Source organism: Ailuropoda melanoleuca, chromosome 5, assembly GCF_002007445.2.
Source record: "Ailuropoda melanoleuca isolate Jingjing chromosome 5, ASM200744v2, whole genome shotgun sequence".
In the NCBI taxonomy this organism is placed as follows: domain Eukaryota; kingdom Metazoa; phylum Chordata; class Mammalia; order Carnivora; family Ursidae; genus Ailuropoda; species Ailuropoda melanoleuca.
Window position 1 is genome coordinate 123,983,023 of NC_048222.1, and position 24,832 is coordinate 124,007,854.

At 36.4% G+C, this 24,832-nt stretch overlaps 1 protein-coding gene across 7 annotated transcripts in view; it reads right to left on the reverse strand.

Annotated features, from left to right (window-relative positions):
- The window catches only part of LARP1B (La ribonucleoprotein 1B), a 119,051-nt gene that overhangs the window by 37,793 nt on the left and 56,426 nt on the right, over positions 1-24,832 (reverse strand). Inside the window, exon 12 of one of the 7 annotated variants that reach the window (XM_011228673.3) lies at positions 14,839-14,907. The exons of the other annotated variants lie outside the window; for them this stretch is intronic. Coding sequence (XP_011226975.2) covers positions 14,854-14,907 — 54 coding nt within the window. The 3' untranslated portion in view covers positions 14,839-14,853. Of the gene's footprint in view, positions 1-14,838; positions 14,908-24,832 lie in introns of those variants that run through there. 7 annotated transcript variants of the gene reach the window in all.

A 24,832-nucleotide genomic window follows, 5' to 3' on the forward strand; every position in this document is an offset into this window, starting at 1 on the left:
ACCACAACTACTGTACATTCAAATCTAATTTTTGGTTTTTTAAAAAATTTATACCTTGTCTTCCTCAAAAAGGGGCCAAAGAATCTTAATAATCAAATGGATAAGAAATACTTATAAACACGAATTACATTTCAGTATGAGAGTTAAAAATAGGCACATATGAGGTACAAGAGTAGAAGCAAAGAGTGATTTTTCTGGAGTACATAACAATAAAAGCTATCAAAGAAGTATTTCCTGAGAGTATAATATTTGAATTAGGTTTTGCAATCTAAAAGATGAAAAGGAGTTTGGCAAACAAACCATATGAAAAGATACTGCAGAGGGAACAAAGCATGCAATGTAGTAATGGTGGTGTATAAAATTTAAGTCTGAAAGCAGTGGCACAATGAAGATAGTTATGTAAGAGCCAAATCATAAATTATTATTTGCCAAGGAATTTGCACTTTATCTTGGAGGGGTGAGTAAAGAAGCACTGATTAGCATTAAGAAAAATATAGAAAGGTCATATCTATACCTTAGAAATTTGAAGGATTTACATTCTTTTCCTTGGGATCATTTACTTTGAAAATAATGTAAGCCTGAAACTGTACCCATCATTGCAATCACAAGGAGAAAGCCTGACTGAAAATGAAATTAACATAGAAGAAAGCACACCAAAGATAGGGAGCATACAGATGCAAAATCATTCTCTTAAGTTTCATATAAAGACCTGCCTGAAAGCAAGGACTGCTTCTTGGACTTCTAGTAATAAATTCCCTTACTTGCTAGGAAGAAAGGAAGAAAGGAAGAAAGGAGAAAGAAAGGAAGAAGACTACTCTGACAAGAGGAAAGCTAGAAAGAGAATAAACTAGAGCCAAGAACCTAGTGTACAAACCACATGGACAGATGATGCAGGCCAGAACTATTGTAAGACAGTAGGAAAGAATAGGAAAGGATGGAGAGGGCTTAGTGACAAATTGCATGTTGGAAGTTAGAAGTTGATAAAGAATCCTGAGGTATTCAAACTAAATTTAAAAATATAGGAGACAAATTTGGGATAGGTTCCTTTAATTTCTTTAAATGGAGACAACATAAATGAGATATCTGAGGAACAAGAGAGACAGCTGCAAAATCTAATAGACTAGTTATATATTGCTAGATACTCACAGACACTGGAAAGTCATTAGCATACAGTTAATGACAAACACCTGGGAGTAGATTCTCTTACTTGTGGACAAGATACTACAAGATAACAAAGTAATAAGAGAAGAGATCAAGGACAGAACCAGGGAAGGACACATTTAAAAAGCAAGCAAAAACTGTACACTTAAAAATGGTTAACACAGTGAAATATATATATATATCTACAGTAAAAAAAAATGGACATCCAAGAAAAAAAAGAGAGGAGCAAGTAGACCACCTTGTTGTGTCATAAAGTATGAAAAGTGCTAAACAGATGGGGACATATCAGTTGTACATGAGTCATCCTGACCAGATTTGAGACATTTTGAACATCAAAATGAATAATGACAGGGGTGCCAGGTGGCTCAGGTGGCTGTGTCCAACTCTTGGTTTTGGCTCAGGTCATGATCTCAGGGTCATGGGATCAAGCCCTGCATAGGGCCCTGCACTCAGTGGGAAGTCTATTTGAGATTCTCTCTCTCCCTTTCTCTCCGTTCTTCCCCCCATGCTCTCCCTAAAATAAATAAATAAATAAATAAATAATTTTTTTAAAAAAAGGAATAATGGCAGGAATGAAAAGGAATCCATTCCAGAGTCCATACTGACCCTAAAAGAAAGAAAGAAAGAAAGAAAGAAAGAAAGAAAGAAAGAAAGAAAGAAAGAAAGAAAGAAAGTTTTTTTCTAATAAAAGAATGCAAAGTAATTAACATAAAGGGAACAAATAAAAAAATTACCATCATATAATCACCATGTTAGTAATATATTCAGGCAAATATCATCAATAAAGGCTAAAACATTGAGTGAATACTATGGGGAGCAGTTTCATATTGTCACTCCAGAGATCACTCATTAATTACAATGGGAAAAAGGTACCTTTACAATGAAGAAATATGGTACACATCTTGATAACCAAATGACCAATTCTAGAACTGACATCATTATATCTCCTGAGGTAATGTACTGAACAGTGTACAACATCACCTAAGTAATATTACTGCCAAAATACTTAACCTGAAATTAATCACGTGGAAATGCCAGGCAAACCTAAACTGAGGGAAATTTTACAAAATTACTAACCTGGATGCTTCAAAAATGTCAATGTCATGAAAGAAAAAAGGCTGAGGAACCCATCTAAATGAAAGAACATTAAAATACATTAATTCTAAAAGCAATATTTAATCCTTGGTTAGAGCTGGTATCAAAAAAAATAAAAAGTTTTAAAGGAATTATGGTAATTGGGAGACATCTAAACATGGACTGTATATTAGATAAGAGCATTCTATCAATGCTAAACTTCCTGTGTTTGATAGTAATGGTTATGGAGGAGAATACACTTATTTTTAGGAGATACAGGATAAAAGATGTAGTGATGAAGTGGTGTAATGTCTACAACTAACTCTCAAATTGTTCAGGAAATCGCACATATTTTATGTACATCTATAAATGTATTACATATAGAGGGAAAAAAGCGAATGTGATAAGATGTTAACAACTGTTCAATCTAGGTGAAGAGTATACTGGTGTTCATTATATTATTCTTGCAACTTTTCTAAAGGTTTGAAACACTCCAAAACAAAGACTTAGAGGGAATAAAATGCAGATGTGTATTACTGATAAACATGTCTATAGAATATATAAAAAACTAACACACCTTAATAACGTCTTTCAGAAGTATACATTTATCTACAATTCATATTGCCAAGAGTAAGAGAGGAAGTTGAATCAGGAAGGGTTCCCTTCAGCCAAGTTTCTGGAAAGAACCCTTGGCACTTCAACTTTCTCACCTCCTATTTATATCAATATGAACTGCAGTCTGGATGGTAGAAGGAGATGAACAGTTAAGGTAAGGTTTTTTTTAAGGATGAATATGACCTTAGAAAAATTAAGAAACCAGTAGAAACAAAAATTAAAGTTGATAATACGTCCTTTTGTGGATCATGATCCCAGAAACCATTTATCTTCTTGGCTTCTTCAAGTGAAACTATATATAACCACACCTATTTTTTCTCCCAATAAGTACTAGTGGGCATTCTTTTCTTTTTTGTACCCTCTTCTGTTTTTCTATACCTTAAAAGTTCAATAATTTTTCCAGTTTTAATTCTCCCTTCTACACTAAGTAACCTAAAATCTACATTACCGGCTTTCTTACCATCTCCAGGATTTAGAGAGAAGATTAAAGACATTTTACATGAAGAGACACCATGACACCAGTCAACATTTTCAAATCTAATCCCAATATCATTCCCTTTCATTTTTTCCTTGTTAATGTTCCTATTTCTATCACACTGACACTATGAACTGTTTCTTTAAAATCTCTTCCCAAATTGGCACTTTTTCATTCTCACAAAGTCTAGAACATAATCATTAATGAATGTTGAAAAAAAATTATATCCCTTTGGCTCAACATTTCATTTCAATTAAACCACATTAAATCATATTTTGATCACACCACTTTATAAGAACTAAAAAGAAGCTTAGATGCAAAAATCCTGAATAAAATATTAGCAAACCAAATCCAGTATTTTTATAAATTATTCACCATGATAATTGGGATTTATTTCAGGAATGTAAGGGTGGTTCAGTATTCACAAATCAACATGATTCATCATATTAACAGGAGAAAGGATAAAAACTATTGGATCATCTCAACAGGTGCTGATAAAGCATTTGACAAACTTACAACCTCCATTCATGATAGAAACTCAATAGTTGGTTGAGAGGGAAAATACCTCAGCATAATAAAGGCTGTAGATGAAAAACCCTCCGCTAACATCATCCTCAGTGGTGAAAAAAAGCTTAGAGAAATTTATAGCTTTAAATAACTGTAAAAGGAAGAAAGGTTTACTAGTGAATAATATGTTCCAACCTTAGGAAGCTAGAAAACAAGAGCAAATTAAATCCAAAGTAAACAGAAAAAATAAATAATATATAGTAAAAATCAATGATACAGAAACAACACTGAGAACATAAAACAACATCTATGAAACATTTCACTGTGGTTTTAACTTACATCTTCCTAATTAATAATAAGGTTAAACATTTTTTTCATTTGTCTATTAGTCATTTGGATTTCCTCTTTTCCAAAAACCACGTCCCTGGCTTTTGGTGATTTTTAAAAGGGACTGTCTTTGTCTATTGAATTTTAAGAATTCTAACACACTCTGGATAATCATTTGGGATCATATATATTTTAAAATACATTCTCTCAATTTGAAGATTATCTATTCTCCATATTTTTTTTAAGATCTTATTTATTTATTTGACAGAGAGAGACAGCCAGCGAGAGAAGGAACACAAGCAGGGGGAGTGGGAGAGAAAGAAGCAGGCTCCTAGTGGAGAAGCCTGATGTGGGGTTCAATTCCAGAATGCTGCGATCACAGAGCCGAAGGCAGATGCTTAACGACTGTGCCACCCAGGCACCCCCTATTCTCCATATTCTTTAAAAAACACGTTTTTTGGTTGTTCTTTTTAAAAAATTTGTTTTATTAAGGTATAATTTGCAGCTTCAGGTGTACAATATAATGATTCAGTAGTCACTGCTCATAATGATAAGTGTACTCTTACCATCCCTTATTTCACCCATCCCCTCACCCACTTCCCCTCTGACAACCACAAGTTCTTTCTCTGTATTTAAGAGTCTGTTTTTTAGGGGGTTTTTTGGTTGTTGTTGTTTATTCATTTGTTTTGTTTCATAGGTGTATAAATTCCATATGAGTGAAAAGCATATGGTATTTATCCTTCTCTGACTGACTTACTGCACTTGGCATTATACCCTCTAGGTCCATGTTGTTGCAAATGGCAAGAGTTCATTGTTTTTTATGGCTGAGTAATATTCCACTATATATGGAGAATAAAAAACACTTTTTTTTGGTTACATATATATTTTGTTTATTTATATATATATATATATATATATATATACCTGTTTATCCACTCATCAATCAATGCACACTTGGGCTGCTTTCGTATCATGGCTATGTTATATAATCCTGCAATAAACATATGGGTGCATATATCTTTTTGAATTAGTGTTTTTGTTTTCTTTGGGTAAATACCCAGTAGTGAAATTATTGGATCATATGGTAATTCTACTTTAAATTTTTTGAGGAACCTCCATACTATTTTCCACAGTGGTTGCACCAGCTTCCATTCCCACCAACAGTGCACATGGGTTCCTTTTATCTACATCCTTGCCAACATTTGTTATTTCTTGTTTTTGATTTCAGCTATTCTGACAGGTATAAGGTGATATCTCATTGTGGCTTTAATTTGCATTTCCCTGATGGTTAGTGATGTCGGGCATCTTTCATGCGTCTGTTGGCCACCTGTATGTCTACTCAAGCCCTCTGCCCATCTTTGGATTATCTGCTTTTTGGTGCTGAACAGTGTAAGTTTTCTATATATTTAAACTATTAGCCTCATACCAGATACATCATTTGCAAATATTTTCTCCCATTCAATAGGTTGCCTTGTTTTGTTGTTGATGATTTCCTTCACTGTGCAAAAACCTTTTATTTTGGTGTAGTCCCAATAGTTTAATTTTGCTTTTGTTTCCCTTGCCCGAGAAGACATATCTAGAAAGAGATTGCCATGGCTAATGCTAAAGAAATTACTGCCTATGTTTTAGGAATTTTATGGTTTCAAGTATTACATTTAAGGTCCCTAATCCATTTTGAATTTACTTTTATGTATTTACATAAAATTTACATATTATGTAAAAAGGTGGTCCAGTTTCATTCTTTTGCATCTAACTGTTCAGTTTTCCTAGCACCATTAGCTGAAGAGATTGTCTTTCCCACATTATATATTCTTGCTTCCTTTGCTGTAGATTGCCCATATATGTGTGGGTTTATTTCTGGGCCCTCTATTCTGCTCCATTAATCTATGTGTCTTTTTTCTGCCAGTACCATACTGTTTTGATTACTTTGGTTTTGTTACATACCTTAAAATTTGAGATTGTGATATCTCCAGTTTTGTTCTTCTTTCTTAAGATGCTTTGCAATTTGGGGTGTTTTGCAGTTCCATACATATTTTAGGATTATATGTTCTAGTTCTGTGGGAAGTGTTGGTGTTTTATAAATATTGCATTACATTTCTTTGTAGTAGTACATTTCACTTGTATTGTTGAACATTGTAACAATACTCGTTCTTCCAATCCATGAGCACAAAATAACTTTTCATCTATTTGTGTCATCTTCAATTTCTTTCATCAATGTTTAATAGTTTTAAGAGTACTTGTCATTCACCTACTAGGTTGAGTTTATTTTTAGGTATTTATTCTTTTTGGTGCAATTGTAAATGGGATTATTTTTTCTTAATTTATTTCTGCTACTTCATAATTAGTGTAAGGGAACTCAACAGATTTCTGTATATTAATTTTGTATTCTGCAACTTTACTGAAATCATTTATCAGTAGTATTCATCAGTCATTTCTAGCTTTTTTGGTGGCTTCTTTAGAATTTTCTACATACAGTATCATGTCATCTGCCAATAATGAAAGTTTTACTTCTTTACCAATTTGGAAGCCTTTTCTTTTCCTTGTCTGATTGCTATGGCTAGGACTTCAGTACTATGCTGAATAGAAGCAGTGTTAGACCATCCTTGTCTTGTTCCTGACCTTAAAGGAAAAGCTGTTTTTCACCACTGAGGATGATGTTAGCGGAGGGTTTTTCATCTACAGCCTTTATTATGCTGAGGTATTTTCCCTCTCAACCAACTATTGAGTTTCTATCATGAATGGAGGTTGTAAGTTTGTCAAATGCTTTATCAGCACCTGTTGAGATGATCCAATAGTTTTTATCCTTTCTCCTGTTAATATGATGAATCATGTTGATTTGTGAATACTGAACCACCCTTACATTCCTGAAATAAATCCCAATTATCATGGTGAATAATTTATAAAAATACTGGATTTGGTTTGCTAATATTTTATTCAGGATTTTTGCATCTATGTTCATCAGAGATAGTGCCCTGTTGTTTTATTGGGGTGTCTTTATCTGGTTTTAGTTTCTGGGTAATGCTGGCTTTATAGAATGAATTTGGAAACTTCCCTTCCTCTTCTACTTTTTGGAATAATTTTAGAGTAACTGGTATTAACCCTCCTTTAAATGTTTGGTGGAATTCACCTGTGAAGCCTCTCCCTTTACTCCTGATTCAGTTTTGTAAGGTTATAGGTTCCTTGGAATGTATGCATTTCCTCTAGCTTGTCTAATTTGTTGGCATATAGTTTTTCATAGTATTCTTATAATCTTTTGCCTTTCTGTGGTGTTGCTTATTTCTCTTTCATTTCTGATTTGAGTCCTCTTTTTTTCTTGATATGTCTAGCTAAAAGTTAATCAATTTCTTTCATCTTCTCAAAGAACCTCTCCTGGTTTCATTAATCTGTTCTATTTTTTTAGTCTCTATTTCTGCTCTGCTTTTTATTATTTCTTTCCTTCTACTACTTTTTCAAGCTCCCATAGGTGTAAAGTCAGGTTGGTTGAGTTTTTTTGTTTTATTTTTTGCTTCTTACAATAGGCTTGTATTGCTACAATCTTCCCTCTTAGAACACTTTTTACTGTATCCCAAAGTTTTTGAACCACTGTGTTTTCATTTTCATTTGTCTCCATGTATTTTTTTATTTCCTCTTTGATTTCTTGGTTGACCCATTCACTGTTTAGTAGCATGCTATTTAGTCCCCACATATTTGTGTTCTTTCCAAGATTTTTTTTTAAAGATTTTATTTATTTGAGAGAGTGAGAGAACATGAGAGAGCACAAGCAGGGGGAGGGGCCAAGGGAGAGGGAGAAGCAAGCTCCCTACTAAGCAGGGAGCCTGACAACATGGGGCTCAATCCCAGGACCCTGAGATCAGGACCTTAGTGGAAGGCAGATGCTTAACCAACTGAACCACCTGGGAGCCCCTCAAGCTTTTTCTTGTGACTGATACCCAGTTTCATACTTTTCTTATGACTGATACAGTTTCTTGTGACTGATACCCAGTTGGAAAATATGGTGTCAAATTTTTTAATTTTATTGAGACTTGTTTTTTTGGCCTAATGTGATCTATTCTGGAGAATGTTCCATGTGCACTTAAGAATGTATATTCCAGGGACATCTGGGTGGCTTGGTTGGTTAAGCGCCCAACTCTTGACTTTGGCTTAGGTCACAATCTCAGGGTCATGGGATTAAGCCCTGCATCCGGCTCCACACTCAGCACAGAATTCTTGGGACTCTCCGTTTCCCCCTCCCCTTGCTCACTCACTCATATGCTTTCAATAGATAAAAATCTCAGGGAAAAAAATGTGTATTTTGTTGTTTTTTTGGATAGAACATTACGAATATATCTATTAGGTCCATTTGGTCCACATGTCATTCAAAGCCACCATTTCTTTGATATTCTGTCTGAAAGACCTATTCACTGATGTAAATGGGGTTAAAGTCCCCTACTATTATTGTGTTACTGGCAATTTCTTCCTTTATTTCTGTTAATAGTTGTTTTATGTATTTAGGTGCTTCCATGTTGGATGCGTAAATATTTACGCTTGTTTTATCATCTTCTTGGACTGTTCCCTTCATTATGCAGTGTCTTTGTCTCTTGTTACAGTTTTTGTTTTCAAGCCTATTTTATCCAACAGTATATTGCTACCCCAGCTCTTTTCACTTTCATTTGCATGATAAATGTTTTACTATCCCTTCACTCAGCACATCTTTAGATCTGAAGTGAGTCTCCAAAATCATGTATAGATAGGTCTTCTTTTCTTAAACTAGTCAGCTATCCTGTATCTTCTGATTGGAGCATTAAGTGCATTTATATTTAAATAATTGATAGGTATGTACTTATTGCCATTTTGTTACTTGTTTCATGGTTGTTTTGGTAGTTTTTCTGTGTACCTTCCATCTCTTGCTCTCATCCTTGTTGTTTGATGGCTTTCTTTAGTGCTTTGCTTGGATTCTTTTCTCTTTATTTTTTGTGTATCTATTATATGCTTTTGATTTGTGGTTACCTTAGGTTCATATGTAACATGCATATTGCAGTTTATATTAAACTGATGGTCACTTAAGTTTGAACTCATTCTAAAGGCACTAAACTTTTAATCCCCCCTTCAAATTTTATGTATATGATGTCACTCTTTTATATCCTTTTATTTTATGCATCTTTTGACTGACTTTTGTAGATACACTTGGATTTACTGCTTTGTGCTTTAACCTCCATACTGGTTACACTGAAACAAATATCAAAACACTAAAGGGAATCAGTAGCAGATTAGGAGAGGCAGAAGAATGAATCAGCAATCTGGAAGACAGGGTAATGAAAAGCAACCAAGTGAATAGGCAAAAAGAAAAACTATAAAAATGAGAAGAGATTAAGGGAACTCAGTAACATCATCAAGCATAATAACGTTTTCATTATAGGAATCCCAGAAAAAGAAGAAAGAAAGGAGAACCTGAGTGGCTCAGTTGGTTAAGTGTCTGCCTTTGGCTCAGGTCAGGATCCCAGGGCTCTGGGATCGAGTCCCACATTGGGCTCCCTGCTCAGCGGGGAGTCTGCTTCTCCCTCCACCCTTCCCCCCTGCTTGTGCTCTTTTGTGCACTCTCTCTCATAAATAAATAAATTAAATAAATAAATAAATAAAATCTTAAAAAAAAAGAAAAAGAAAAAGAAGAAAGAAGGGTCAGAAAACTTATTTAACAAAATAATAGCTGAAAACTTCCCTAATCTGGGGGGGTGGCAGAAGAGAAATCCAGATCCCAAAAACAGAGAGAGCACCCAACAAAATTAACCCAAGGAGGTTTACACCATGACACAGTAAATAAAGTGGCATAGAAGTAGTGACAGAGAATTTTACAAGGAGCAAGAGAAAGGAAAATAGTTACATACAATGGACACCCTATAAGGCTATCAGCTGATTTTTCAGTAGAAACTTTGCAGGCCAGTAGAGGGTGGCATGATATACTCAAAGTACTGAAAGGAAAAAAACTCCACAACCAAGAACACTCTACCCAGCAAGGTTATGATTCAGAATAGAGCAGAGAGTTTCCCAAACAAAAGTTAAAGGAGTTCATCATCACTAAACAAGCCTTGCAAGAAACAATAAAGTGAATTCTTTGAGTGGAAAGAAAAGGCCATAATCAGGAGTATGAAAATTATGACAGGAAAAAAATTCACAAGTAAATGCAAACATACAATAAAATTAATCAATCACTTATGGATATACCTATTTTTAATGATATAAAATGCATCAATAACTTTGTATATTTGGAAAAAGTCTTTCCTTCACCTCCCCCCCAAGTGGCTGAGATATTTTCTTAGAAAAGGTTTATTGTTTTGCCTTTCACATTTAGGTTTATAATCCACTTAAGAGTAATGCAAATGTAGTTTGAGGCAGGGTTCAAATTTCATTTATTGCTCCATGAATGTATCTTACTGACTCATTATTAAGTAGTGTATTCTTTCCCCATTGCTCTGCAATATAACCACCTGTGTCATACATCCTCTGTTTACATATAAGTAAAATATTCCTGGTTCTCTATTCTCTCAAATTATCTATATACGCATTACCAACATTTCATTATTTTAATTATTATAGCTTTATTAAAAGTCTTAATATCTAGAAGGGCAAGTCAACTTTGCACTTTTTCTTTTAAACATAAATTCGCTACTTTTTTTTTTTTTAGAGAGGGAGGGGGAGAGAGAGAGTGGAGGGGGGAAGGAGGAGGGACAGAGGGAGAGAGAGAATCCCAAGCAGGCTCCACGCCCAGCACAGAGCATGATGTGAGGCTCAACCCCACGACCCTGAGATCATGACCCCATCCAAAATCAGACGCCTAACCAACTGAGCCACCCAGGCACCCAGAAAGTGTCTTTGCTACCTTTAACACTTTGCACTTGCATATGAATTTTGGAATCAGCATCTCCTAATAGGAAGGTAGTAAAGGAAAGAATGAGGGGAAAAACTCTGGGGACTACAATGAATATATAAATCAAGATGATGAGGACCATTTCTACAATGTTAATTCTTGCAGTCTATTTTAATCTCTTACATCTTTTAAATAAAGTTTATAATGCACATTTTTTGTTACAACTGAGTTCTAGTTACTTCTTACTTTTTTAAGACTTTATTCATCTGAGAGAGAGAGAGAGAGAGAGCACAATAGGGGGAAAGGCAGAGGGAGAGGGAGCAGCAGACTCCCTGCTGAGCTGGGAGACTGATGAGGGCCCAGTCCCAGAACTTGAAGATCATCGCCTGAGCAGGAGGCAGATACTCAACCATCTGAGCCACCTAGGTGCCCCTGCTTCTTACTTCTTGTTGCTATTATAAACAGTAGCTTTTCTAAAATTTCCACTTTTCTGGTTGCTAGAAAAAATGCAAAGAGACATTTATATATTGATCTTTATATCTAGGAATCCTGCTGCAGACTAATAATTCTAAAAATTTATTTTTAAATTTCTAGGATTTCTAAAATAGCTATTAACTTTATCCTATTCTTTAATGAATGCTTTAATTTTTTTTTTACAATTATGGATAATGTTAAATGCAGGTTCCTGTGCAGATATTTTTATTCGGGTTATAAAAACTTACATCTATTTTGAAAATTTTTTCTAAATCATAAATACATGTAAGTTTATTAAATGTTATTGCTACATCTATTAAGTGTATATTTTTCTCTTCCAACCCCTAAATGTGGCAAATTGGTATCCTAGTGTTAAATTAGCCTGATTCTTAAACTCCATTTATTAAACTTATATTCCATGAGTTCTAGAAAATCCTTAGCCCTATATCTTTTTATATTGCCTCAGCCCCAACTTTCTCCCTGCTTTTTCTAGAACTATAGTTAGATCTGTACATTGGATCGTCTTAACTCCATTTCTGGAATGTCTTTCATACTTTTCCTCTCACTCCGTTTTATTGTGGGTAATTTCTGATGACCTCTCTTCCAATTTACTAATTCTCAGTGTCTCATCAGCTTTGTCTCACCTGCTATTAAATCCAACCATGAATTCTTAATGTTAAATGAACATTCACTTATAGGAATTCTATTCCTTTTTTCAAATCTGCTTTTTATTTTCCTCTTCTCATATTTTGAACCTCATCATTTATTAATTGAACTATGTAAAATATTTATTTTATATACTACGGCTGCTATTCTGTGACTGGGTAATTCCAACATTCAAAGTATCTGTGGGCTTCTTTCTGCTGTCATTTCAGCTGTAGAATGCACTTGGTATCTTATTTCTGTGAGTGTTTAATAATTTTTTTCTCTGAGTTACTTATTTTCTTCAGAAAATATTTTATGGAAATTATTTTGAAGCTTGGAGTGAAGCAGTCTGGGAAGCAAACTACAACTAATGGACCAAAATATCTGTCAAAGTCAAAGGTATTTATTATCCAGCCTCATACAGAAGAGTCTGCCATCCTCTGAAATAAGTTCCTCCAAAGACAATATGGGTTTGCTTATGCCAGGCACCTGTGATTATTAACAGCCCAGAATTACTTTATGTTGTTAGTTTTAACTTTTTTCAGACTAGTAAAATACATTATGAATTTGAACTGCATATCCATAAATGACTACCAGCACACACTTTCCACCTACCTTCATTCAGAACCAAGACTCAGGTATGCAATTTTTCTTACAGTTTCTTCTCTTTGTACTTCAAATAAGTGGTAAGCTCATTTCTGGTTCACTGTCACACTGAAGATATAGCCTTGTCTCCTATTTTACTTCCTCATTTGGGTGGATCCTAGGGTTTATCTCCTGTACCATGTTCATAAGGCTATGCATTTCAAAATGGAGTTCACCTTATTTAGTACGTGCCCTCAGAGTAAACTGTTCTTGAACTCAGTTTTTTTCATCTAGATTCTCACATTTAATCTGTGGAATTTAGTGAGTAAATCTTATTTTTTTGTAAATTTTTTCCAATAATTTTGTCTAGGATTTTTACTTACGCTCCACAGGATTACCTGGAAACTTACTCTTACATATAATCATATACAATTCAATCAACCTCCTTCACTTATATTCTGCTATACCAGAGGTTTATATAAGGTGCTGTGGAAAGAGCAGGAAGTGGAAACCAGGAAAGGATGCTCAAAGAAGCTGACGTCCAATCAAGTTTGAAATATGAATAGGAGTTTGTCTAACAAAGATGATAGGCAAGAGCATTTGAAGACTTTGAAGAAATATATGGAAAAGCTTAGAGATAAGAAGAGTATCTTTGGGAAACTAAGTACTTCAGTGCAGAGAGAGAGGAGCAGAAAGGGTGGAAAAGTGGAAAGAAAGAGATATGGAAGAACTCATGAAATATGAGAGTACAGATGAAGCTTACTGACTAATGTGAGGCAAGAGGGCTATAGCCATGACAATGTTCAGGGATCATAGAGTCAATTACCAAGATAGAAATCATAGAGCAATATAGAGTTTTGTTTTGTCTGGAGAAGAAAAGGAACTAGAGGGGGCGGTTTTGAATCACGAAATAATTCAGTTTGGGGCATGTTGATCTTTAAAGGCCTCTAGGACAAATATGATGAAATGTCCCAAGAAACACCTAGATACACTACTGTACCTGAAATTTAGGATCAAAATCTAGTCTAGACATAAAAGATTTGGGATTAAAACAACAGTCATGAATGAAGCCCTGAGTAGAAAGACTACCTAGGGAATGTAGTGAAAGTCTTAAACCCTAAGTCTAGGAATCACTAGCATTTAAGGAACAAAGAGAAGATAAGCATGTAAATGAAACTGAAAAAGAGTGGCTATAGAAGTAGGAAGAAAAGCAAGAAAACAGGGTCTAATGGGAAAGCCAAATGCTCAAGATCAAGTAAGATCTAGATAGTCTTTTATCCATTGGTTTTAGAAATAAGTCAGTAATAATCTCAGTACTATCCTTCCATTTTCCTCTATCTGGTTTCTTTGGTCTAAAGCCTCTACAGTAAAACTTCCTCCAAAAGAAATAGCCTCTGGTCTCCTACTGCTCACCAGGAATCTGATTTTTCTAAGAACCTCAGTCTCTCATTCTACAAAAATGACTTTTTATCTTCATCACTCTTGGCACTTTCACCAGCCCATTAACCTTGACCCAGTTCACTGAGAAAGGTTAAATGAGAAGGAACTCGCTCCCTCATATTTCCACCACCAAATCTACAAGCTCTCCCACACCCATGTTCTACTTCTTTCCAGATAAAGACAGGATCTGGTTGAAGGCTAATACCTCTGTATAAAGGCTTCCCAGCTAGAGGTGATTTTGCTCACAACTCCCCTAAAGGTTTTAATTGTGGGGGTAGGATGCTATTGGCATCTAAAGGGTAAAGGCCAGGGATAATGCTAACCATCCAATGGTGCACAAGACAGCCCCCACAAAAGAATTATCTGATTCAAAATGTCAATAGTACTGAGGCTGACAAACCCTGCTCCACATGCTCTGAATTCTTTTCAGTCTCTGAGAACTTAGCCCCATTTTTCTACTCCCTTCTGTATTTTTAACCCTCCCTTTCCACTCGACCATTCCCATCACCATGTAAACATTCCAGTATTTTCCAGTCTTTAAAAATACACTAATATACGCACATACATACCCCACACTCTCTGTTTATGTCCCTTTAGGTACTATTTCTCCAATACCTTATACTCAATACTCATATTATTCAATATAATATTTAATACTCACATACATTTGAATGTATTATACTCATATTTCCACTAGTCATTTCTTCATTCAGACTTTTCCCCCAACTGTTCCACTGAGGTAACTCAGCAAGCTTCTTCTTTCCTGTTTATGAAGAGGCTCATAACTAAATTCAATGATCAGTTATGGTAGTCATCTATTGCATAGATTTTCTGGTCTAATTATCTCCATCCACCCACCCTACTCCCAATGACACCATCATTATAAATTACTGGGAGACTGTGTTTTCAGTAGTCAGTCATGTACACTACCACATTCCCAGTTCCCAGCACCCATCTGGCACATAGCAGGTGCTCAAATATATGTTAATGACTGAATCCCTGGAAAAGAGTTAATTTATTACAAAGCTACCACATTTGAAGTATGTATGTCAAAATAAGACACTGACATATGCAAGGGATTATGGCTGGAATTTAAATACTGGGGCAAAACCTGAAATCAGATCTCCTGATTCACCTGTCTCTCCAGCAGGAAGTCAATTCAAAACATTTTTTTTTAATTTTAAGATTTTATTTTTAAGTAATCTCTATACCCAGTATGGGGCTTAAACTCACAACCCCGAGAGCGTCGCATTCTCTACCAATGGAGCCAGCCGGGCACCCCTCAAAACATTTCTAAAGAGTGATACACTTGATTTGAGGCCTCATGTTGCGATGACAGGAAAGTGAGCTGAGAGTCTTTCAGACTAAGCTATTAGAATTTCACATTGTAGGGTGCTTGGGTGGCTCAGTCAGTTAAGAGTATGCCTTCAGCTCAGGTCATGATCTCAGGGTCCTGGGATCCAGTCCCACATTGGGCTCCTTGCTCAGCGCGGAGTCTGCTTCTCCCTCTCCCTCTGCCTGCCACTCCTCTGCTCGTGCTCTCTCAAATAAATAAAATCTAAAAAAAAATTACATTTTAAAATATACAAAATCATGGGAATGTCTAACATTGTGGCGCCCAGGAAGAATTCCAAAGACTGTACTTTGATGTCACAATTTCTATGTAAAGCCTGAAGCTTCTGCATTCTTCAAATTCCTGGTCTCCCCTGCCCTGGCATCATTCATTATTACTAGCCCCACACAACTATATGGCCTTTGTTCCTTCTCACACATGCCCAGTCTTTACAGTTTCCAAGTCTTTACAACCCTATGAGGTAGAGAAGAATGATCCCCATCTGAGATTCATCAAAGTTAGGTTTTGGTCCCAAAACTGTACTCAGTGAACTTGCACACAAGTTGATTCTTGGTTAGGAATAGGCCTCAGTTTTGCCAGAGAGGTTCTCAACTTGGTGCTCTTCTCTAGTGAGAAGAGGAACAGCTCAATCTGTGGTGAGGGAAAATTTAGATGACTCTCTTCTTGCCAAGTCAATATGATGCCATATGCCAATATGATGTCTGCCAGGTGATGATGCGTTATCTCCTGGTGAATTTGTATACCATTTCCAGCTACATACCAAAGACTTCACCACAGTTGAAGTTCCTCCCACTATCTGCAACAAATACAGACAAGGGCCTACTTGCATTTGTAAGGGGAATGTGGCAAGACACAGTGAAGTAGTCAGCAAAATCAAGAGCAGCCACTGGGTATCCACAATTCCAAAACATTGTATGAGTCAAGGCAGAAGAGAAAGCCCCCACTCAGTATACTCTCTCAACAATGTTTCTGCAATGGTCTCAGTCATTCAGCAACTGGAAATGTTGTCTTATACAACACAAAGCCAGTATATCCAAGAAGACCTCTGGAAATTGACACTTAGACCACCAGTGGTAACTTCACATAATACTCCAGGAAGTACTGGACAAAGCTGGCATACTGTACAAGAGCAAATGTTACGAGCCTAAAAATGAGATAAGCAGGCTGACCGATGTGATTTTGAAGCTTTCAATTTGAAGGTTCTTCTTGAAATGCTGCAAACAAGAGTATGAGCATATTTAGGTTTCCACATAAGCAACTTGGACAGAGAGCACAATGATTGAGGAACCGGTTGTAAAGGTTCCTCTCCCTGGTTCTGCAGATTCAAACTAAAGATTTCTAGTTAGGGGGTGTTATCATGAGAGATAGTAGACTGGGCAATCCTGAATTTCATGGGCCCAGAGGCAAGCGAGAAATATGAGTAAAAAGACACTGAGGCCCACCATCACATCTCTGAGATGGAAGGCCTATCTGTACGTCTTCTATTGATAGTGCCTTCAACACTGTCCAAATTTCCACCATGACCCCAAGCAGACCACTGGACAAGAAGAAGAATAGTTAGATACAAAAAAACAAAGACAGGCTCAACCTACCTTGAGTTTTAGCCCAAGGAGCAACAACCCTGCAGCTCCAAGAAGTGAATTAGTCGGCTCTGGCTTGCCCCTTCTTGTCCCACAAATCCCAATTCATGCTAAACTGGTTTTAAATATTGTTATGAAATATGCCATACAGAACAATGTATTAAATATACATGTGCAACTTATCCAGAAAACATTCATATAGCAACTAGAAACATAATACTATTAATACATTAGAACCCATGTATCCTAGTCCCTCTCCCCCCAAATCACCAAAATTCTGACCTGAAATTCTGATCAATCATTCCTTTCTTTTCTTTATATGACCTTCTATGTATACATACATTTCTGAAAGATTCATGTTTGATTTGACCTGCCCTTGAGCTTTATGGAATCATACACTGTATACAACCTTTCTTAACTTCTTATACTTACTTAGCTGTTTTCTAGATTCACTCATAAAGATGTTTATAGCTGTGATTCCTTTTCACTACTATATAATTTATACACTGTATACATTTAACATGGCCAGTCAGTAGCTGACAGATATTTTGGTTATTTCCAATCTGTGAATATAATGAACAATTCTGCTACACTGTCATGTACTGTTACTGATGAACACTTCTAAGTTCCTCTAGAGCAGTGCCGTCTAATATAGACATAATGAAAACCACAAGTAATCTTAAATTTTCCAGTAGCTACATTAAAAAAATTTTTAAAACAGTCAAATTTTAGTATTTTACTTAAGCAAACATAATCATTTCAATATGCAATAATTATAAAAATCATTGAGATATTTTACATTCTTAACTAAGACTTCAAAATCCAATATTGTACATTTAATGCAAATCTCCTTTTAGACTAGTCACATTTTGAAAACTCAATAACCACAGGTGGTTAATATTGGAACAATGCAACTCAAGAGCATTTTTTTAAAGATTTTATTTATTTGACACAGAGAGAGTATAAGCAAGGGGAGTGTCAGGCAGATGGAGAAGCAGGCTCCCCACTGAGCAAGGAGCCCGATGTGGGGCTTGATCACAGGATGCTGGGTTCACGACCCAAGCAGAAGGCAGACGTTTAAGTGACTGAGCCACCTAGGTGCCCCTGAAGAGCATATTCTTAAGTACAGATGGTAAACATAAGATATGGTTTTATATTTTTTATTCCCACAGATTAATAAAGTTCTTGTTCCAAATATTCCCAAAAATTTGTCTGTTTTAATTCTGCTCACATGGATTTCATGAAATATTTCACTGACATTTTAATTTGCATCTTCTTGATTAATAATGTTGAACACTTTTTCTTTCTTTTTTTTTAAGATTTTATTTATTTATTTGACAGAGAGAGACACAGCAAGAGAGGGAACACAAGCAGGGGAGTGGGAGAGGAAGAGGCAGGCTTCCCACTGAGCAGGGAGCCCGATGCAGGACTCGATCCCAGGACCCTGGGATCATGACCTGAGCCGAAGGCAGACGCTTAATGACTGAGCCACCTAGGGGCCCCTGTTGAACGCTTTTCCATGATTTCAATCATTTGGGCTTCATCTTTTGTGAAATGCTGGTTCATGTCTTATAATCAGTTTCTACTGCATCTTTTATTGATTTGTACTTTACATTTTTAAGTTTTCCTGAAGTAATCTCTATGCGCAACGTGGGGCCTGAACTCATGACGCTGGGATCAAGAGTTGCATCTCTACCGATTGAGTCAACCAGGTGCCCCTATGCATTTGTTTTACAATACTTATCACATCATGAATGGAAACTTTTTTTTTTTCACCTCGTGAACTATGTATGCACTCTTGTTGATGTTTAATAAAAAATTCTTTGTGATAAATTTTTTGATTTTTGTCCTTTATGGTTGTGTATTTTGTGTCCACTTAAGAAACCTTTCCCTACTGTGAGATCAAGAAGATCTTTTACTATTACAGCTTAACAGCTTTTTTGCTTTTGCCTTTCACTAAATAAATTTGGATGACACTAGAAGGCAGAAGTTTGTCATTTCACTTTTTTCCCACACACACAATTTTCCCAGAACCACATATTAAAAATCAGATTTTCTCTTGATTTGTAATCCTACCTGCCATTTACCAAGTGTGCATATATGCATGCAACTGTTTTGGGACTCCTATTCCATTGCTATGGCCCATATCTTTAATTTGCTAGAACAAGTTGCCCTGCTTTTATGTGTGTGTATGATGAGTTTCTTGTCCCTTACGTTTTCACATAAATTTTAAAATCAGCTTATTGAGTTACTTTGAAAAAAATCTGCTGAAATACTTGCTGTATTTAATTAATTTTGGGGAAATTACCCTCTTTACCACACCAGATCTTTCAAACATCAACTCGGTATTTCTCTCCTTACTTATGTCTTTATTATAAACACCTTTAATTATTTTAATAATCTCCTTAAAGTCTGGTTAAAATGTTTACCTTTTCAAAGATCTACCTTCTAAAAGATATATCCTATGGGAGGCAGAAGGGTCCTTCAACGATATCCAGATCCCAATCTCTGTAACATGTGATTATGCTAAATAAATGGCAAAAAGGAATTTGCACATGTAATTCAGATTTCCAGTAAGTGACCTTAAAATAGGGAGCTTACTCTGGATTAAGCAGATGACGATCTCCAACTAGACGAAAGAGATGTGGTGGAAGAAAATCTCAAACAGATGAAAAGCAGGGCTCCCCCACCAGTTACTGATTTGAAGGCAGACAGTGTAATCTAACCTAGAATGCAGGTGGTCTAAAGGAGCCGAGCGAGAGGCTCCACACAGCCAAAAAGGAAATGGAGGACCTCAAATCTACATATAGCCACAAAGAACTGAATTCTGTAAGCAATCTCAATGAACTTGGAAGTGATTCTCACATAAAACCTACAGGTAAGAGCTCAGGCAGGAACACTTGGATTTCAGTCTTACAGACCTGGAGTAGAGAAACCAGCTGACTTCACCTGCACTAATCATCTATAAAATTATATAATAAATTCATGTTAGTTCAAGCTGCCAAACGTGTGATAATTTGTTATGGTAGTCATAGAAAATAAACAGATTCCTCATGACTGTTTTATACAATTAAATAAAATCTTAAGGGGCGCCTGGGTGGCTCAGTCGTTAAGCGTCTGCCTTCGGCTCAGGGCGTGATCCCAGAGTCCTGGGATGGAGCCCCACATCGGGCTCCCTGCTCTGCTGGGAGCCTGCTTCTCCCTCTCCCACTCCCCCTGCTTGTGTTCCCTCTCTCGCTGGTTGTCTCTCTCTCTGTCAAGTAAATAAATAAAATCTTTAAAAAAAATTTTTTAAATAAATAAATAAATAAAAGTCACTACAGATTAAAAACAAACTTGGATTATATCAAACTCAAAAGGGTTTTCTTTTCTTTTCTTTTTTTTTTTTTTGAGAGAGAACAAGCACATGCGTGCACAAGATGGGTAGAAGGAGAAGGTGGGAGAGGGAGGGAGAGAATCTTAAGCGGGTTCCATGCCCAGTACATGTGGTTGGATCTCACGACCCTGAGATCATGACCCAAGCCAAATCAAGTCAGACACTTAACTGAGTTACCCAGGTTCCCCACACTAAAAAGCTTTTATACAGCAAAGAAAACCATCAACAAAACAAAAAGGCAACCTACTAAATCAGAGAAAATATTTGCAAATGATACAGCTGATAAAGAGTTAATATCCAAACTATATCAAGAACTCCTACAACTCAACACCAAAAAACCCCCAAACAGTATGATTTAAAAATTGCCAGAAGACCTAAACAGACATTTTTCCAAAGAAGATATTCAGAAGGCCAACAGACATATGAAAAGATGCTCGGTGTCTCTAAGCATCAGGGAAATGCCAAGCAAAACCACAATAAAATATCACTTCATACCAGTGAGAACATCTAGTACAAAACGACAAGAAATAACAAGTGTTAGCGAGGATGTGAAGAAAAGGGAACCCTCGTACACTGTTTGGTAAAAATGTAAATCGGTGTAGCCACTATGGAAAACAGTATGGAGGTTCCTCAAAAAATTAAAACCAGAAATACTAATACGATCCAGTAATTCCACTTCTGGGTATTTACACAAAGAAAAGGAAAACACTAATTTGAAAAGATACATGTTTATTGCCGGATCATTTACAGTAGCCAAGATATGGAAGCAACCTAAGAGTCCATCAACAGATGCATGGGTAAACAAGACATGGGAGATACACACACACACACACACACACACACACACACACACACACACACACGTATATACACATATGTGTACATATACGATGAAATATTACTCAGCCATAAAAAATAATGAAGTCTTTGCCATTTGCAACAACATGGATGGGCCTAGACGGTATTATACTAAGTGAAGTAGGTCAGAGAAAGACAAACACCATGTGATTTCACTTACATGTGGGATCCAAAAAACAGAAACAGACTTATAAATAGAACTAGTGGTTACCACAGGGGAGTGGGTGAAGGGGATTAAGAGGTTCAACCTTTCAATTATAAATTACAGAAATGAAAAGTACAGCATAGGGAACATATTCAATATTGTAATAACACTGTATGGTGACAGATGGTAATTACACTTACTGTGGTGAGCATTTTGTAATGTGTGTGATTGCCAAATCACTAGCTGTACACCTAAAATATTGTAAGTCTAATAGTTTAATTTTTTAAAAAGTTACTATTTCCAACTAATGGCTATGCAGAAAATCTCTGGATTTTTTTATGTTTTTAAAGATTTTATTTATTTGAGAGCGCACGCACACACCATGAGCAAGGGGAGGGGAAGAGGGAGAAGACACCCTGCTGAGCAGGGAGCCAGACGCTGAGCTCGATCCCAGAACCCCACCATGACCTGAGCCGAAGGCAGACGCTTAACTGACTGAGCCATGCATTGTGTTTTCATGTTGCAGCATGTACCAGTAAATTCATTTCTTCCTAATGCTAAATAATACTGTTATACGGTTATACCACTTTTTGTTTATTCATTCATCAGCTGATAATCCTTTGGGTTCTTTCCACTTTCATAATTTTGCAATTAACATTTGTGTACAAGTTTTTGTGTGGACATATGTTATTTCTTTTGTGTACATAGCTAGAAATGGAATTCCTAGGTCATAAGACAAATATATGTTTAACCTACTGAGAACTGCCACACTACTTTCCAAAGCAGTTGGACCATTTTACATTTTAACCAGTAGTCTATGAGGATTTTAATTTCTCTTCATCATCACCAAAACTGTGAATGTACCCTTTTTATTATAATCTTCCTAGTAGGTAGGAGGTGGGGATCTCATAGGGGTTTTGATTCCTCATTTCTCTGGTGGCTAATAATAATCAACAGATTTTCCATGGACTTATTAGTTGATTGTGTATCTTCTCTAGAAAAGAAGTCTATTCATTTTCTGTGCTCATTTTATAATTGCGATGTCTTTTTATAATTGTGTTTTAAGAGTTCTTTATTACAAATACAAGTCCTTATTAAAAACATGATCCACAACCATTTTCTCCTAACCTGTTTTTTTCAGTGTTTTTATAGCACTTTTAGCTTCACAGCAAAATTACTTGAAAGTACAGACTCCCCACTATCAACATTCTGCGCCAATTGTTTACATTTGTTACAATCAGTGGGCCTACATTGAAAGATCATTATCACTTAAAGTCCATAGTTCACATAAGTTTCATTCTTGGTATGTATATCTGACAGGTTTTGATACATGTATAATGACATGTACTCACAATTATACTACTATACAGAAAAGTTTAACTGCCCTAAAAAACTCCCCTGTTGTGCGTATTCATTTACTCCCCCCCCAACTCTGGCAATCACTGATATTTCTATCTCCATACTTTTTCTTCTCCAGAATCTCAAATATTTAGAATCATACACTAGGTAGCCTTTTCAGATTGGATTCTTTCACTTAGTAATATGCATTTAAAATTCCTCCATTGATTGCTCATTTCTTTTCAGCACTGCATAGTATCCCATTATCTGGATATACCATAATTTATCCATTCATCCGCTGAAGGACATCTTGGTTGCTTCTATGTTATAGCAATTATGAATAAAGCTACTGTATGCAGATTTTTAAAAGTAAACTCCACCTTCAACATGGGGCTAGAACTCACAACCCCAAGACCAAGAGTCACATGCTCTACTGACTGAGCCACTCAGCTACCCCAACATGTGCAGATTTTTGTGTGGCTGGAAGTTTTCAGTTCCTTTAGATAAGTACCAAGAGAGGTGATTACTATGTAGTATGGTAAGAATATGTTTAGTTTTTTAAGAATCAAACTGTCTCCCAAAGTGGCGATACAATTTTGCATTCCCAACAGGAATAAGCATGCCTGTTGTTCCACATCCTCATCAGCATTTGATGTTTTCAGGGACATGGATTTTGTCCATTCTAACACGTGTGTTGCAGTAACTCATTGTTTAAATTTGTATTTCTCTGATGATATGATGTAGAGTATATGTTCATTCACCAACTGTGTAACTTTCTTTGGTGAGGTGTCTATTCAGATCTTTGGTCCATTTTTTAATCAGGTTGTTTTCACATTAAGTTTTAAGATTTTTTTTAAAGATTTTATTTATTTATTTAATTTGACAGAGAGAGAGACAGCCAGTGAGAGAGGGAACACAAGCAGGGGGAGTGGGAGAGGAAGAGGCAGGCTCCCAGTGGAGAAGCCTGATGCCAGGCTCGATCCTAGCATGCCAGGATCACGCCCTGAGCCGAAGGCAAACGCTTAACGACTGAGCCACATAGGCGCCCCTGAGGTTTTTTTTTTTTTTTTAAATCCTTTGGATAGCAGTCCATTTTGTGTCTTTTGCAAATATTTTCTTCTAGTGTGTGGTGTGTCTTCTCACTATGCACAGTGTTGTTTACAGAGCAGAAATTTTTCACTTTAAGGAAGTCCAAATTAACAATTTCTTCCTTCATGGATCATGCTTTTGGAGTTTAATCTAAAAAGTCATCAACCAGGGGCACCTGGGTGGCTCCACTGGCTGAGTGTACGACTCCTGATTTCAGTTCAAGCTGTGACCTCAGGGTCACGGGATTGAGCCCTGCATCAGGCTCAGTATGGAGTCAGCTTGGACTTTCTCTCTCCCTCTCCCTTTACTCCTCCCCCAGCCCGCATGTGCATGATCTCTCTCAAAAATAGAATTTTACTTTTTAAAAAAATTTTTAAAGATTTTACTTATTTGAAATGGAGAGAGACAGAGAGGGCACACGTGCACGTGCGAGCATGAGGGGGGTAGGAACACAGGGAGGAGGAGAAGCAGACTCCCAGCTGAGCAGGAAGCCCAATGCTAGGCTAGATGCCAGGTCTCTGGGATCATCACCTGAGCTGAAGGCAGCCACTTAACCGACTGAGTCACCCAGGTACCCCTATTTTATTTATTTATTTGAGAGAGAGAGAATGCATAAGCAGGGGGAAGGGGAGAGGAGAGGGTTCCCCAATGTGGGGCTCAATCCCAGGACCCTGCAATCGTGACCCAAGCCAAAGGCAGATATTTAACCTACTGAGCCCCCCAGGTGCCTGAAAATTAAATAATATCTTTTTTAAAAGTCATCAACCAACCCAAGATCATCTACATTTTCTCTATGTTATTTTCTAGAAGTGTCATAGTTTTGTGTTTTACATGTAGCTCTGATCCACTTGGACTTACTTTTTGTGAAAAAATATATGGTTTGTGTCTAGATTCATTTTTTTCCATGTATGTGTCAAGTTGTTCCATCACCATTTGTTGAAAAGACTA